Consider the following 15208-nt stretch of genomic DNA (forward strand, 5'->3'; position numbering starts at 1 on the left):
CCTCTGCACATTCATTTGTTGCAGCTTTATAGTGCATTTTATGAGATTAATGTAGCCTAACATGCAGCCTTTAGCTGAAATCTAACCGGTGCTGTAGCAAATGCACCACAGCTAAGCTTCCCAAGCACTGACAACTGCACACAGTGCAAAGAAACCTAAAAAAATGAAGAAAAAAACAAACTTGTGTCAATATCATGAAAAAGTTTCAGAAAATTGAGAGAATTACTCTCAGGTCAGGTCAGAGAGCCACAATCCCAAAACTTATTTTAACAACCTGAAAATAAAACTTTCAAATCAATTAGCCACTGTGTTTTTAATCATCGAGCTAAGGCCATAGTCAGACTAAGACGAAGTTGGAGGTGAAAACATCTGTCAATCACCCAAAAGTCAGTCTTCTTCGTAGCTTTCGATCTTGCTGACGCCATCGTGTTGTCTGTTATCTCTGGCAACAGTGTCTCCTTCTACTTCCGGGTCAAAGACTGGGGAGGAAAAGTTGGTGCAAGTGCAGAACACCAAGTCATTTACATGCAGGAGTAATTGGACTATGAATTCACATTATTCAGGTACGTTAGTCCGACTAAGACTAGCTCGATTTTAGTTGGACTAACATGTTTACATGGCATTAAGAAAACTGAGTTAGGGTTCAATCTAAGGTAATGAAAACATAACATTACATAATTTCATGTAAAATATTGAAAATAATAAAATAACATTTCTGTTGACATATGCAAAGACATTTAGTTTTTAACCTTTTTAAACGCAGGTGTCAGTTTCATACGTTTTTCTTATTACTAACGTACTTGTCAGAGGTGTGTTTGCTGAACTGAGGCGAGTGTCTGTGAACATCAGTCACATGACCACAGCAGCCACTCTTCTCTTTACTTTCACAGATGACAACTCATCCTTTCAGTTTCTTGTTGAGGTAGAATATGTAAAAAAAATGGGGCTTGACATTTTGACATGAGCACAAACAGCAGCTGACTTTGGGATTTTCACGTATAAAGTGGAAAGTTGCCTCTTTTTTTTGTTAAAGCTGTTAAATGCACAGTTACCACAGAGCCGCTCATGTGTTGTGGACATTTTTATTTGTGTTACATAATCGTTCCTCCCTCCTCTCTCTTATCTAACAGGTGATAAGTCTGTGATGCGTTGTTTAACCACGACAGATGGGCTTTTTTTTAATTGCAGTACCTGACTGCCAAAAACAGAGAGGTGGCTCTGGTGAGTGTTTGTTACTTAGCTGAATTTAAACTTTAAACTCTAAACATTTTGTTCCTTTTGCTTCTTAAAATGGTACAAAAACACCCGTCACTTCAGTATAATATACAGCACTTTATTCATTTAGTTCTGTGGTTCTGTGGTTTTGTAGTTTTTCAGTTCCTTGTTTCCTGTTTTATTTTGAAGTTTTCCTTGTGTGTCCACTTTTGCTTCCTGTCCTGTCTAATCAGGGAAAGTGTGTCCACCTGTGTCTCGTTTGTCACACCTGTGTCGATTAGTAAACGTCTTTACTGTATAATCGACTGCCGTGGTTCTCAGACTGTGGTGCGTGTACCACCAGTGGTACGTGAGCTTCCTGCTGCAGACACCATGTGATCGTGGAGCTGAATGTAGGTAAAGATTCACTCCACCAGTGTCAGAGAGAGCAAATGATCTTATTGTGGGAATAAATCTGCCTCGTGTGAAAAGCTCGGCCTATTTACACCACTGTATTTTACTGTTAATGTTTTTTCAGGTGGAACTTGATATTATCACTCATGTATGAGTATAAACTTATTTTCAATCGACTCAACAGCATTGCTATTTGCAAAGATTTCATTTCAATTTATAAATGAAGCTGAAACAATTACATGATTATTAAGTGATTACTAAATGAATCGTCAACTATTTTGATGATTGATGAATCGGTTTGAAGACAATTTTTGATTGTTTCAGCTTCTTAAATGTGAATATTTTCTTCTTCATATCACAAAATAATCACTAAAAACGGAATCATTTCAGTTTTTTGAGGCCATTTTGAATCAAAACGAGACATTTGAGGACATCATCATTTCCGGGGTTTGACATACAACGTTTTCTTTAATGTTTTCTGTTTTATGGACCAAACGATTAATAAAATAATTGTTAGTTGCAGCTCTAAAGTATATCTTTATTTAAAAGACTATACAAATGATCGCTTCATAGCATATAAGCATATTCTTTTCAGTTATGAGTCTGTGTTGACAACAATTGAAAAATTAAAAGCTGGGAAGGGAACAATACAGAAGCAGTGACCTTGTCAAACGTGTGTGGTTTTTAATCAATTCATAAAGCATATGAATGGATTAGGGAGTTTGAGCTCTTTCTTCCTATTACTGACATAATAAGTTCATCTACAGTGAGTTCCAAAGTGTATTCTTGTAGAGGTGTTATTGTGTTTTGGTGTTTTTTTTCTTGCCTGGTCATTTTTGTCTGCACCGTTCACTTTTAGCTTTTAGGGGGCATGTCACTGTGACGTCACACACACACACACACACACTGACTGGGTGCTGGCGATTAATATCCTTCCTAACTATCAACTCTGTGTTCGTGTGTGTGTGTGTGCAGCTATTATGTGCAAGACGCGGGGCGGACCCGGAGGACACGCACGCACGCACGCAGCCAGATCCCGCGACTGACGCTGCAGGCTGCTGCACTCAAATCCTCCATCAGGAGAGAGAGAGAGAGAGAGAGAGGGAGGAGAGAGAAAGGGGGGGACTGCAGAGCGCAGAGGGTCTGGATGAATAACCATGGCAACAGCAGCAGCACCAGCAGCAGGAGGAGAAGCGCTGTTATAAACATTACAACGGCGCGCAATCATCCCGCAAAACAGCGACTTGTGAGTGGACAAAGGCTGGAGCAGAGAGAGCCCACGGTGGACAGCACTCTACATCACTGCTAAGGTGAGGCTGTCTGTCTGTGTGTGTGTCTGCATGGGGACATGAGAGGGACATAAGGGACGCTTGCTGTTGTTAGAGCAGAGGAAGCTGCTGCTGATGCTGCTGCTGCTGCTGCTGATTAGAGCAAAACACAGGGATGGATTTTAATCAAAGTCTTATTTATTCATCATTATTGTGTCCTGTGTGTGTGTGTGTGTGTGTGTGTGCGTGTGTGTCTTTAACCTGTACCATTCATGAGCCATGTGTCCTTTCGTGAGGAGACATGAGGACACTCCACAAACAGCAGAGGCGACCGTTTCAAAATAAAGGAATAATGTATTCAAGCACCCTCAGTGCTGAGAGTGATCTGAATGAGACGCCTCGGTGTAATTAAAGTTCCGCGAGGATATTTTATCACACAGTGTGTCCCATTCATGAGCAGTGGCTGCTCTGTGTGTGTGTGTGTGTGTGTGTGTGTGTGTGTGTCGAGACAAAAGCTCTCCTACGACCAAAATGAGACGGAGCACATTTTACTGTCTTTATCCGGCACAAGCTGCACAAACACGGAGAGGGTAAAAATAGATGTTAGTGATGATGCAAGGGTGAAAAGACAACAGCTGAGAAACTGCTGAGGCACTCGTGACTCATGTCAACATTTCATTAGAGCAGGAAAACCCACAAAAACCTGGTTTCAGCAGTTAACTGGTTCAGGGTCATGTACGTGACCATACTTTAGATGCACTTCTTCAAGTTAGTGTTGATTCACATTTAGAAAATACAACAGCACAGAAGTGAAAGCAGTGTTTAGCACTTTTATTTCCCTCCGTCAGTCCACTACATGTACCTTCTTTGGTTGTTGACAGAACTACTAACGCTTGATCCTCACAAAGACCCTGACACAACACCATGGAGGGTTTAAGATTATTAAGATTATGCCATCACATGATTTCTGGGCCCCGCTCGCTGAGTTTCTGTCAAGGGCATTCTGTCGTCACAGCCGCCGCCTCCTCCTCCTCCTCCTCCTCCTCCTCCTCTGTCCGTGAAACAGTCAAGTGCAGTCTTAGTCATTTTAATGTGACAGTTCTTTGTGTCCCTGCTTGAAGTCGGTGTTTTGCCACTTCAACATTTTTGGCGACAGTGTTTTGTGTGTGTTGTGTTGTTCTGCAGAGCGAGCTGGAAAACACTGAGCGGATTACTGTCTGAGGTTAAAACTCTATCTCGTTTTTTGGGGGGTGCAGCAATGGTTTGTCACAGCACACATGGAAACACCTGTGAGGCCTAATATCTACTCATGCTGCCTTTTCACCCTCTCAGGACTGAGGCAGTAGATGTTGGTCAGCAAGCACAGCTGAGCCGGAGTGGAAAACAAGGAAGCTTACAGCTAGATCTTTAGTTCATCCTTTAAGTGATAGATACAGTTTTTTGTTGTGCACCATCCAGCATAAAGTCTGCCCATTGAGTCTGTGGAGACATTCAACGAACTTTGTAAGTGATTTTACTTTTTCATTTTAATCCGGAGAAAGCACAGACTAGACAATCCAGTCCAGACGCAGGAGCACACCAAACAATTTCAGGGAGGAGATTCCAGGGATTTGGGATCTCACAGAATCTCGCGTGACATCAGAATGTGAACTGACGTGGAGGCGGAACTGTCGGTGTCGTCAGTTAATAGCAGTTTTGTTTGTGAAATGTTAAGAGTGGATGAATCAACTTGACTTGTACAAGTTAGCGTTCCATACGCCCCAATCACTGTTCAACCGTAAATATCAAACATTTAACGTTTAATACTTGCAATTTGAAAACTGTAATGCATCTTATGTCTGGTAACCCGTCGCACTACAGGATAATAATCTGTTCAAATCAGCCTAAAATTGGAAGGCACCCACGATTGTTGGAAGGACCAGATCAGGGACTGAGATCTGCGCCAATTATCCTCCACGTTTCCATGCACGTGTGGAGCTATACTGTTATACTGGACCACACTGGCTTCTTCTTTTATTTTATGGTATTTCATGATAGTAACTGTGGCACACGCACAGACTAGACCATCCTGTTGGTGTCGTCAGTTAATGGCTCTTGTGTGTGATGTTTTGTGCTGAGAAACACAAAAACAAACTGTGGGTGAAGTCAGCGCTGAGAAGTTTGTACAAGTTATGGTTCCATACAAAAGTACGCCACATCCGTTTCCCGGTCAACTCGCTGTCATTGGTGTTGAATTCTTACCATTTGAAATCAGGGAGACTCTGATGTGCGTCCAGTGACGTGTCTGTTAACCCGTCGCACAAGTTAACAAGATCATTTGGCCAGATAATCTGTTCAAATCAGCCTAAAATCTGAAGATACCCACGATTGTTGGAAGGAGCAGATCAGGGACTGAAATCTGGCCAATTGTCCTCTAGTGTGGGACAAGCTTAAGACAGACATGAGTACCTTTCCATACACGTGTGTAGCTATACTGTTATACTGGACGACTGGCTTCTTTGATTGTTTCATGGTATTTCCTGATATTTCAGTTCCATACACAGTGGGTCCTGCTCGGGTCCAGCTGGAGGTCTACTGTACATGCAGCAGGAGCTCGTCTCCCAATCACATTATCTGGGGAGGAGGAGTTAGCTGTTTACAAGAGAAGACCAAACAAAGGCTCTCTAATAGCTGGAAAAGCAGCAAATTATGTTATTAAGATATCATAGATGAAAGCGGGCATAGATATTAAATATAAACTTACTTTGAAGAGGCTGAAATGAGATTTTCCTTGTGTCGATACAACCACGCTTTAAAAACTTTTCTAGTTTCAAATGAGATTTAAAAACACGTTTAATTCTCATTTGAAGCTACAAACGCTACTCAACCGAGAAGGCCAGCATGTTTGAGTGTGTGTGTGTGTGTGTGGGTGTGCATTAAAAAGTAATCAGACAGCAGATGGCTGTTTTGTAATGATTAGTGTTTAATGACTTGGAGCCAGTAGGAAAATGTGTGAGTTTGCAAAAGTGCACAAACGGCAAAATCTAATGATTGGATGGAGTTGTGCAGATACTGCTGTACTGTAATGTGTGTACAAGTACAGCCATCAGATCTTTGGGGGTTAGGCAAATTGGCCGTACAGTAGGTGTGAGTGGAGATAAAGCAGTAGAAGATAGATGGATAGATTTTTTATTTAATCAAACAGATTAAATAGTCATTTTCCAGGAAAGGTTGTAGTACATTTGTGACATTTTAGCACATTTTAGTTTAAAATCACTGTAAATTCTACTGAGGAAAACAGACTGAAACAGGCTTGTTAAGGTCCTAGGATAGGACAGGTCTGTCAAAGTCCAGAGTCTTCATTTGGGCAGAAGTCAGGAAATATTCAGAGCTGAACAAATAACCAGCTCAGTGCTTTCATGAGATTTGTTGGCGGTGTGAAAATAAGACCTCTGTGTTTACTCACTGTTTTGTGATCATCTTCATCATCAAAGTTCTCACACTTTTTCCCATTGAGCTGAATGACAGTCATTTGCCTTTGAAGCCTTTGAAGCTATCAGCGCGGTTGCTTTGCTGATTTAATTCACTTATTGATGAATTTTCAGCAGCAGCTGACGTTCAGTGCCTGTCGTGTGTGTGTGTGTGTGTGTGTGTGCTGTGTCTACACACACACTGTCGCTGCAGGATGTGTTTGATGGTAAAGAGAGAATACTGTGAGCACACAGTGTTCAGTCTCCTCCTCACTGCTGCTTCTTATCCATCTCTGATACCGTAGTCAGCAGCTCACCTGGATGTCGGTGGGGAAACAGTGAGGCAGCGTCTTCACTGACTTCAGCAGCTTCTGTGATTAACTCGTGACGTTCATCATGTGTTATCTGTTGTCGCTACACGCACTCACAAATGTTCACTCTTGTTTGAGTGTGTGTCGGCGTGAAACTAACGGCAGAGTCAGCGAAGGAAAAAGAATGTTTTATTGTGTGTCTTCAGGCCGTTTGCAGCAGTGGACAGCTAATGTACCACACAACACAAAAGGTTAGGGTTTGTCAGCAATGTTTGACATATCATTTACATATCTACAGATATCAAACGCCTGTGTTTCTAAACAAAAGTACATAAAATCCGTTTCCCCAAATATGTTTTATTACTTATGATTGAAATCAGGAAGACTCTGATGTCGTTCGATGACGTTAAAAGCGCATCCGTTAACCCTCTGTAAAAGAAAAGCATCTGATTAGGGCCCGGAGAAGATTGTGCTTTCAGTATTCATGTAAACACCAACTGTGGTCTGCAGCTTGATGGACATCTGACAGAAAATCTCCCCCTCACAACATCAAGACTTCCTCATCTGCCTCATCACATTATTAAAAGAGTGAAAACTCTGTGTTGTGATGCTGAATCTCTCTCTTTGCCTTATGCTGGACATGAGATCAGGGTCTGGGACACAGTGTGAGGGCGGTCGCTGCCTCAGCAGCTCGTCTCTTTGAATATTTCACTTTTGGCAACTTCCAGTCACAAGCAGTCAGCCATGAGTTGCCAGAACATGTCAGGGAGTGTGATCCCTTGGTCACTGCAGTCTCCTGCCATTGAGGTATGACCCTTGTATGCACCTGTATGACGCAGGCTTGTGCCGCTCTGTTGTTGTCCTCTGCACTGCTGGCTCAGAGAAAGGCAGATACTTTCTCTCTCCGTGTACAGCACATTTGGCACAATTCTTCTAATACATCTTATCAGCATAAGTAAGGTTGAAGCGTCTGTCCGTGCCAAGTGTGAGGACACCAGACACACCCTGTTTGCACAAATTAGATTCTGTTGTTTGGAAAGGACACATGAGGGGGGGAGGGGGGAGGAGGGGGGAGAACAGTGAGACTGTGGTCTTAATTAATCAGCACATGTGTGAGTGTTTTAAAGAGGCCCATTCAGCAAATACATAAATAAATAAAATGCTTACTTTGTACCAGACTAACTTTGTTACCACTGCTCATCTCTTTGGCTGGAAATGCCAAACAGTGTCCTCCTAATCCTCAATGTCCTCACTTTCCTCAGTCATTCCTAAGCCTCTGTCTTGCTGCTGCAGCAGCAGCAGCAGCAACAGCAGCAGCAGCATCTCTGTCACTCACTGCAGAAGCTCTTTCACATGGTACTGGTACAGTCTGACGGGTACTTACTGAATATGGAGATATGGAGCAACTGTAACAAAACAATTTCCTTCAGGATAATAAATCAATTCTGATTCTGGTTCTGATTCTGACATCCAGCAGCTTGTTTTTGAGCTGTAGATATGAACCACTGCTCTGGTCGCTCCGTGTTGTCCTCACTAAGAGGAGGGGAGGCAGCAAACCAGCATTGTTTTGGCGACAGAAGTCCCACCGTGGGGATTTAAGTCGCAGGGAACGCCGACTCTCACTTGTCCAGTGTTGAAGCTCTGCTGTTGTATTACAGCAGCCACTCACATAACTCTTCAGCGGCTACAAAGTGATCACTTACAGAAATATTCAATGAGTATGCTTGCAGGCCAGGGTTCTGTTTCAGAGCACTTCATTAGGGGTTATTTGAGACACTTTACTGTAAACACTGTCAGTGTTTTACGTGCTAAGGTTTCATGAAAGCACCAGAGCCCATGTCGTTTCTCTCTCTTCTCACTTCCGTCATGTGGAGTCAAAGGGAAATTAGAGAGCTCGCGTTTGAAGCTTTTGGGGAAACACTGAGCTATGAGCGTTGTCAGAGGAGAACATCCATCACTTGGTTAAGAAGTGAGATTAACCTGATGTTGATCACAGGTTCTTGTAGAGACACTCATTCTGTACAGTTTGATGTGTTGAGGCGCAAAGTTCTGACCGCATTACAGATGTTTACAGAAGAGCGTGCGCCTCTTTCAGTCATCTGTAAATGTGTCTTCAGCCGTATTAGGCAGGTTCACTGAACTGACTTTCATCTGCAGCTTGTTCAAAAATGCACCACAAGCTTTCTGTCTTTACCTCGTCTCTGTAGATGATTACAAGTCAGTTGAAAGTTGACAGATGACGTCTCTCCGTCCCTTATTCACGCAGTAGATCACCGTTATTTTCCATCACAGTAAAACGACAGATTTTTACAGTAACACTTTAGATTAGGGAACACACATTCACCATTAACTACGTGCTTAATAACATGCATATAAACAGCAAACCAGACCTTCATTAGTAATTATTAAGCACGTATTAACACCTTAATCAGGAAAAATCTTAATTCATGTCGTAATAGAGGTAGAATAAGATTATGTAGAATAAGGTGTTAATATGTGCTTAATACTTACTAATAAAGGGCTAGTGTGCTATTTATGCATGTTAGTGAGCACCTAGTTAATAGTGAATATGTGTTCCCTAATCTAAAGTGTTACCATTTTGACTTATTTATCCTTTTATTTAGCCAGGGAGGTACACATAGTTACTGAAACAAGACAGTTTCACATATAAAACTCACAACAGAATATAAAAGTTAAGAGTAAGTAATTCAGAGATCTATTTAGCCGGCTAGCTAGCAAGCTTTCATTTTAGCTAGCAAGCTATCTACCTAACTACCTACATCACAAGGTCACGGGGTTTAATCATAGTAATAATAACCCTCTCTTGTTTTGAAGGGAACTGCAAATTGTATCTTGTGCCATAAAATCTTCCTCTTTTTCTATTTTTTTAAGGAGACCTTCATCATCTCGTCTTACAGTTTTTCAAAATACTTATGACACAATAAAAGTTTCCCCTCAAACACAAAGAAACCTGCAGGATAGATTAAGCCTTGACATAAAAAACATCAGGCTGCACATAATTGTGCAATAAAAGTAGAATTTGAACGAACAAGGCTGCTGATGTGCACGGATAATTGCCAACTCTGTATGCAGGTGTTTTACATTTAATTAAAGGGCGAGAACTACGCAGTTCATAAAGATCTAATCCCACCCATTAGGTAATGATAAATATGTGTACTGGAGCTGACATTTACAAGAATAGACATCACTTCCATGTATTCTCCTATTTTGATTCTATTCATACGACACGGCGGCTGCACACGTCACTGATGTTATTCTCATATAATATAATAATAATCGTATCATGGGGGAGGTTTTTTTATTTTCTGACATTTACCCAAACAGTGATGGTGACATGTCTGACACGTCGGCCTGGATGAGTGACATAATCCCAGCAGACAGACAGACAGACAGACAGACAGGAAGAGAGCTAAAACTGTGATCATTTGCATTGTTGATGTATCTGACGATGTCACACTAACGTGGCGTTCTTGTCTTGTCCCACAGGTGATGAGTGGGATTATATCATGTCTGAAGTACAGGGAACACTGGAGTTTTCTGTCCAGCTGCACAAGTTTCACAATGTGGATCTGTTTCAGCGAGGGTGAGTGATTTATGTCCACACAGAATCCCTTTTTGAGACATTGTTACCTTCCTTTACAACTGACAAGTCAGCAAATATAGATTTGTGGAAGCAGTTTAGCCCATAATATAATCCATTATTATGGAGAATATTAACTGGCAGGTGAAATGATTTGCCCCCAAAAGGTATAAAATATAGAAATGAAAACATGAGCTGCTCTATTATTATTGAGTCTGTCAGCTATGGAGCAGCTGTTGTCATTACATAGGGTTGTTTATTAAATGTATTTGCCATAAATAAACAACATAAACATGCTTGTTTACTCCACTTAATGCCAGGATTCTGCAGTTTGAAGTCATGCATCTGTCAGTCCTGACATTATTTCACAAGAAGAAACCAAAATGAATGCATTTTACTTTGAAATTGGTACTGGACATTTTAAGAATAATATTATGGTCTGAATGCAAAGTATTAAAATGTTAATGAGTGAAAATCAAAAGTCTGGATTTTTTTATGGTGCTCAGGGAGAAAAAAAGAGGCCATGTTTATCCGGTCATGATCTGTCTGCAGAAAGATGAAATCCTCTCATCTGCTCAGCCTCTGGCTCACTGAAACCAGCTTTAATGACTTTTCTTCCTCAAATGGGCCGAGCTTAAGCTTTATAATGATAATCTGCTCAGCTGAGTGCACTTAGATGTTCGTTTTTCACCAGTTCCCATGTTTCTTTTAGGCGGCACAGTCTCTGTGATGTGAACACTAGAGAAAATTGGATCCCAATGTGAAGTTGAAGCACGAGGGAAAGACAAATTGTTTAGTTACGACAGGACACACACACACACACACACACACACACACACAGAAGATCATCCACACAGCTGCACACTCAAGAGCCCACTTGTAGACTGATTGCATTAAAATAGAGAGGAAATCTGCATTTGATTTGTGAATGAAGCAAGAAGCACTTCCACTTTCTCCTCATCGTCAAAGGCAAAGTCTTAGATCCTGTCCTGAGTGCATCCTCAGACCTAATCACAAAAACCACATTCAGAGGTGATTTGAGGACACGTGAGACTGTGTCCTCAGCTGACTGTGTCCTCAGCTGACTGTGTCCTCAGCTGACGTCCTCTGACCATCTGCACTTTCCTTTTGTAATGGTTCAAACTTCTTTCATGTTACAGCAGCACGAGCAGAGCTTTGATTCACTCAAGTTTCTCTTACTCAGAATATAAACCTGCATAGCTGCATTTTATTTTGTCTTGTTAATAATCCACACATGAATCAACCTCTGTCAGTCGCACTAGTCTGATATTCTATGTTCTATATTCTATTCCTCTGATGCCGCAGACTTAAATCATTGAATTTCCCCTTTTTCTATTTCTGTTCTTGAATATGAGCACCCAGGGCTCATGTGATGATACAAACGTCCTTTAAACAGAGATATATGACGATGTCTTTTGTAATTGTTAATCAAATTTGTATTTTAATGATTTTAATGGTAACTTATTTAGATTTTGGTGGTCAAAGGTTAGAATACTTGTGGCCATAACTCCAGTTAATCATAATGACGCGCACACACATCATCTTCTACCAATTTATCCTCCACATGAGGGTCCCAGGGGTCGCTGGTGCCAATCCCAGCTGACATGGGGCGGAAGTTTATGGTCAGTTTCGAGTGTCCGATTTGCCTAATCCCTAAATCTGCTTGTTTTTGGACTTTGAGAGGAAACCCACACACACACACACACAGGGGACAACCACAGTTAATATAATGAATGAAATAGTTTTAAAGTTTGAAGTGTGACTGTTGTCGTCCCCCTCAGGTTCTACCAGGTTCGAGCAGGGTTAAAGGTCTCACCTCGAGTGCCCCACAGGTTAATAGCGACAACTCAAGACAACGCAGGTAAGAGGAAGTCATGTTTATAGCTGAGCACACACACACACACACACACACACACACACACACACACACACACGTCTACTTTCAGTTCTTTATTCTCAGTCTGCGTCGTGTGTTTTTGTGCTTTTCCAAAAATGAACCCTGTTGTTTTCCACATAGCAAACGTGTTTTGATGCATGAATGTTTATTTAGAGCTGCTGTTCATTCACTTAATAATAAGCTGCATTGTCGCTCTTTGTCTCTCGTGGGGATTATGAACCTGCTGGTGCTTCTTTTGCGTCAGTGTTAAATTTATCAGCTTTTAAACACATTTTTTTTATTATTATTATTTATCCTTTTGTCAAAAGACTTTCTTTACAGAAGTTTCACTGAATCTAAACCTCTGTGTGTTTTATTCTCATCACAACAGTTGATGATGGTAGAGTTTGACTCAGTGAAAGCACAGGATTATTTTAGGTTTTGACAGATTATACTGGTGAGTCTAATCTTTTTTTTGTCTTACATAATATTTAATATTTATCTGTCACAGCTGGGGCCACACGGTGGTGTAGTGGTTAGCACTCTCGCCTTGCAGCGAGAGTGCCTTTCTGGAGTTTGCATGTTCTCCCCGTGTGTGCGTGGGTTCTCTCCGGGTTCTCCGGCTTCCTCCCACAGTCCAAAAACATGCAATGTGGGGATAGGTTAATTGGACACTCTAAATTGTTTGTCTCTATCTGTGTGTGGCCCTGCGATGGACTGGCAAACTGTCCAGGGTGTACCCCGCCTATCCCCCGGTGTAGCACCCCCCGCTACGTTAATTGGGCTGTGATAAAAAAATGATGAAATCAGACAAAATATTTAGAGAAATATAATACAATTGTGGTACTCTTGTGGTGTGTGTCTGTGTAGTGGTTTCTGTGTTCCTTTGACGTGTCATTATTTAATGCTTGTCGTTTGCCTCTTTATCTCACTTGTTACTTCCTCTGTCTGTGGTGGCTTTGTCCGTCTGCTTATCACGTTTGGTCTTTTAGTCTTTCTGCATAATCCTCTGTGGTAATCCTCCGTCGCGTGTTAGGAGTAGGAAATGTTAACAGTGACATCCGTGTCGGCAGAGACAGACGTCGCCTCTCATCCGTCCATGTTCTCTGGTGTGAGGATAAATGCAGTAGCGTACCGTGGGGTTTCAGTCAGGGCCTTCAGTAAAAAAAACAAAAACACGCACAAACACAAACACAACCACATACAAAACACACTATTATGCACTATATTGACGAGACAGTTGATCTGCAACAACCATAGCGCACACGCACACCACTGCGCATCTATAGGCTACTGCATCATTACCACCACATCTTCCGTTATGTCACTCAGCAACCGCATTTCACAAGCCACCATATGACACAAAAACAAGCTTCCACATAAGCATAGGCGTCAGCTACGCAGGGAACACGTCCACGGCACTATTTATGATCAACAGTTTTGTCCTCACCACTTTTAAAAATTTTTATCAATGTATCATTAACACTCAAACTACCGTAATTGATGTACCTCTTCGGTGTAGGTCTTCCTCTTGAAATAATTTCCTTCTTTTCTCCAAACGATCGCCGTGAAAAGTTCACACGAAGTAGATCAGAAACATGATGGATCGTTGGTGTTAATGCAGTGATCATAGCTTACTTCAAAACCCGCCAAAGGTTCAAACGTCGCTGATGACAACAGTGGGGGCTAGCGCCAGACACATCGCTGGGCCTGACGACACACGTCAGTCAAAGTTATAACCAAACAGGAAATGGCAGCTTCAACGAAAGGCCAGCAATGATACTAGAGCAGGTCCACGGAGCTATGATGCGTTAAGTGACATCCAGGAAAATCGAGCTCAGCTTCACAAAAAATAACCATATTCTTTCTGGAAATATAATCATAACATACTGAAAAAGTAATTGAATTCAGACACGTTCAGACACACAAATAATTAATTTGATTATTAAAATAAATAAATAATAATAATAATAAAAACAATACTTTTTTGATATTGTCAGGGCCAGCAGAGAAGGCCCTGCTGGCCCTGACAGCCCACCACTGGATAAATGATGTTTGACGAAAACAAACAAGCAAACAAACGATAGATCAGTGACAACACACATGACACTGAGTTTAGGTAAAATCTCATCATGACCTTTGAACTTTACACACATTGTGTAGATCACACTTATCAAATATCACATCCACGTGATACGCAGTCATCTCACAGATATACTTTATTTCTTGGCTGTGTTCCTGACATCTGTGGATTCACAGTTGCAGACGTGGCTGTCTGAGAATAGATCCATCCACAGATGCAAGGCACACTAAGACATGTGCATTATCTACTTATCTTATCTGTGTGTTGTTCCTCAGCAGAGAATGAGAGCGATGTGCATCACCGTGTCTGTGTGATTGAGGTCATTTTGCCTCTCAGGACTGACGGACTCACTCTCTTCAGAAAATACTGTAGCTTCCATTTTTAGCTTCCATTCCCTTCCTTTCATTTGGTCTTGCTCGTAAAAAGAGTTTCAGATGTGGCTTTTTCTTCATATATCCCATAGTGATGTACAACTTTTTTACCAATATTGCAGCCTTGAGTATTGGCCGATACCGATATCGATCCGATACGAAGTCAGCACGAATCATACATACTTTAATTTCATATTTTGTAGTGTGGAATGTTAGAATAGGCTTGATCAAGTGATATTACTTAAACAGAGAACAATAGTCAGCAACAGTAGGTATGAGAAAAACTGACCCATTTATTATTAACCAATGGGTTACATCAATTTTAACCTTCATTCGATTTTTTGCCATGTTAATTTCATACAGTCTATGGTTAATTTCATCAGGTGGAAGGTACCAAGTGCTAATGGGGGTGTTTTCATAGGTAACAGTGTGTCTTCAGAGAACACCCCCCTTGTTTTCACTATTTTGGATTCGCCCAACCCACACAGGGTGAGTGACTGGTCCCGCAGGTAAACCCGGAGCCCGGGGACCGGCCCCGCAGACGTACTTAGCTCCGTGTGGAGCTTCAGGACACATTTAAAACACACACAGCTCTTGGCATGGCTGGTTTTCGGAGGCTG

The 15208-nt window shown here is 41.5% G+C and overlaps 1 protein-coding gene across 1 annotated transcript in view; it reads left to right on the forward strand.

Annotated features, from left to right (window-relative positions):
• The first annotated feature begins 2755 nt into the window (after window positions 1–2755).
• The window catches only part of fam135b (family with sequence similarity 135 member B), a 50606-nt gene continuing 38153 nt past the window's right edge, over window positions 2756–15208 (forward strand). Inside the window, exons 1-3 of the mRNA XM_058619741.1 lie at window positions 2756–2918; window positions 10144–10240; window positions 12040–12119. Of these exons, the coding sequence (XP_058475724.1) occupies window positions 10164–10240; window positions 12040–12119 (157 nt within the window). The 5' untranslated portion in view covers window positions 2756–2918; window positions 10144–10163. The remainder of the gene's footprint in view (window positions 2919–10143; window positions 10241–12039; window positions 12120–15208) is intronic.

Source organism: Solea solea, chromosome 20 (assembly GCF_958295425.1).
Source record: "Solea solea chromosome 20, fSolSol10.1, whole genome shotgun sequence".
NCBI classification, from domain to species: domain Eukaryota; kingdom Metazoa; phylum Chordata; class Actinopteri; order Pleuronectiformes; family Soleidae; genus Solea; species Solea solea.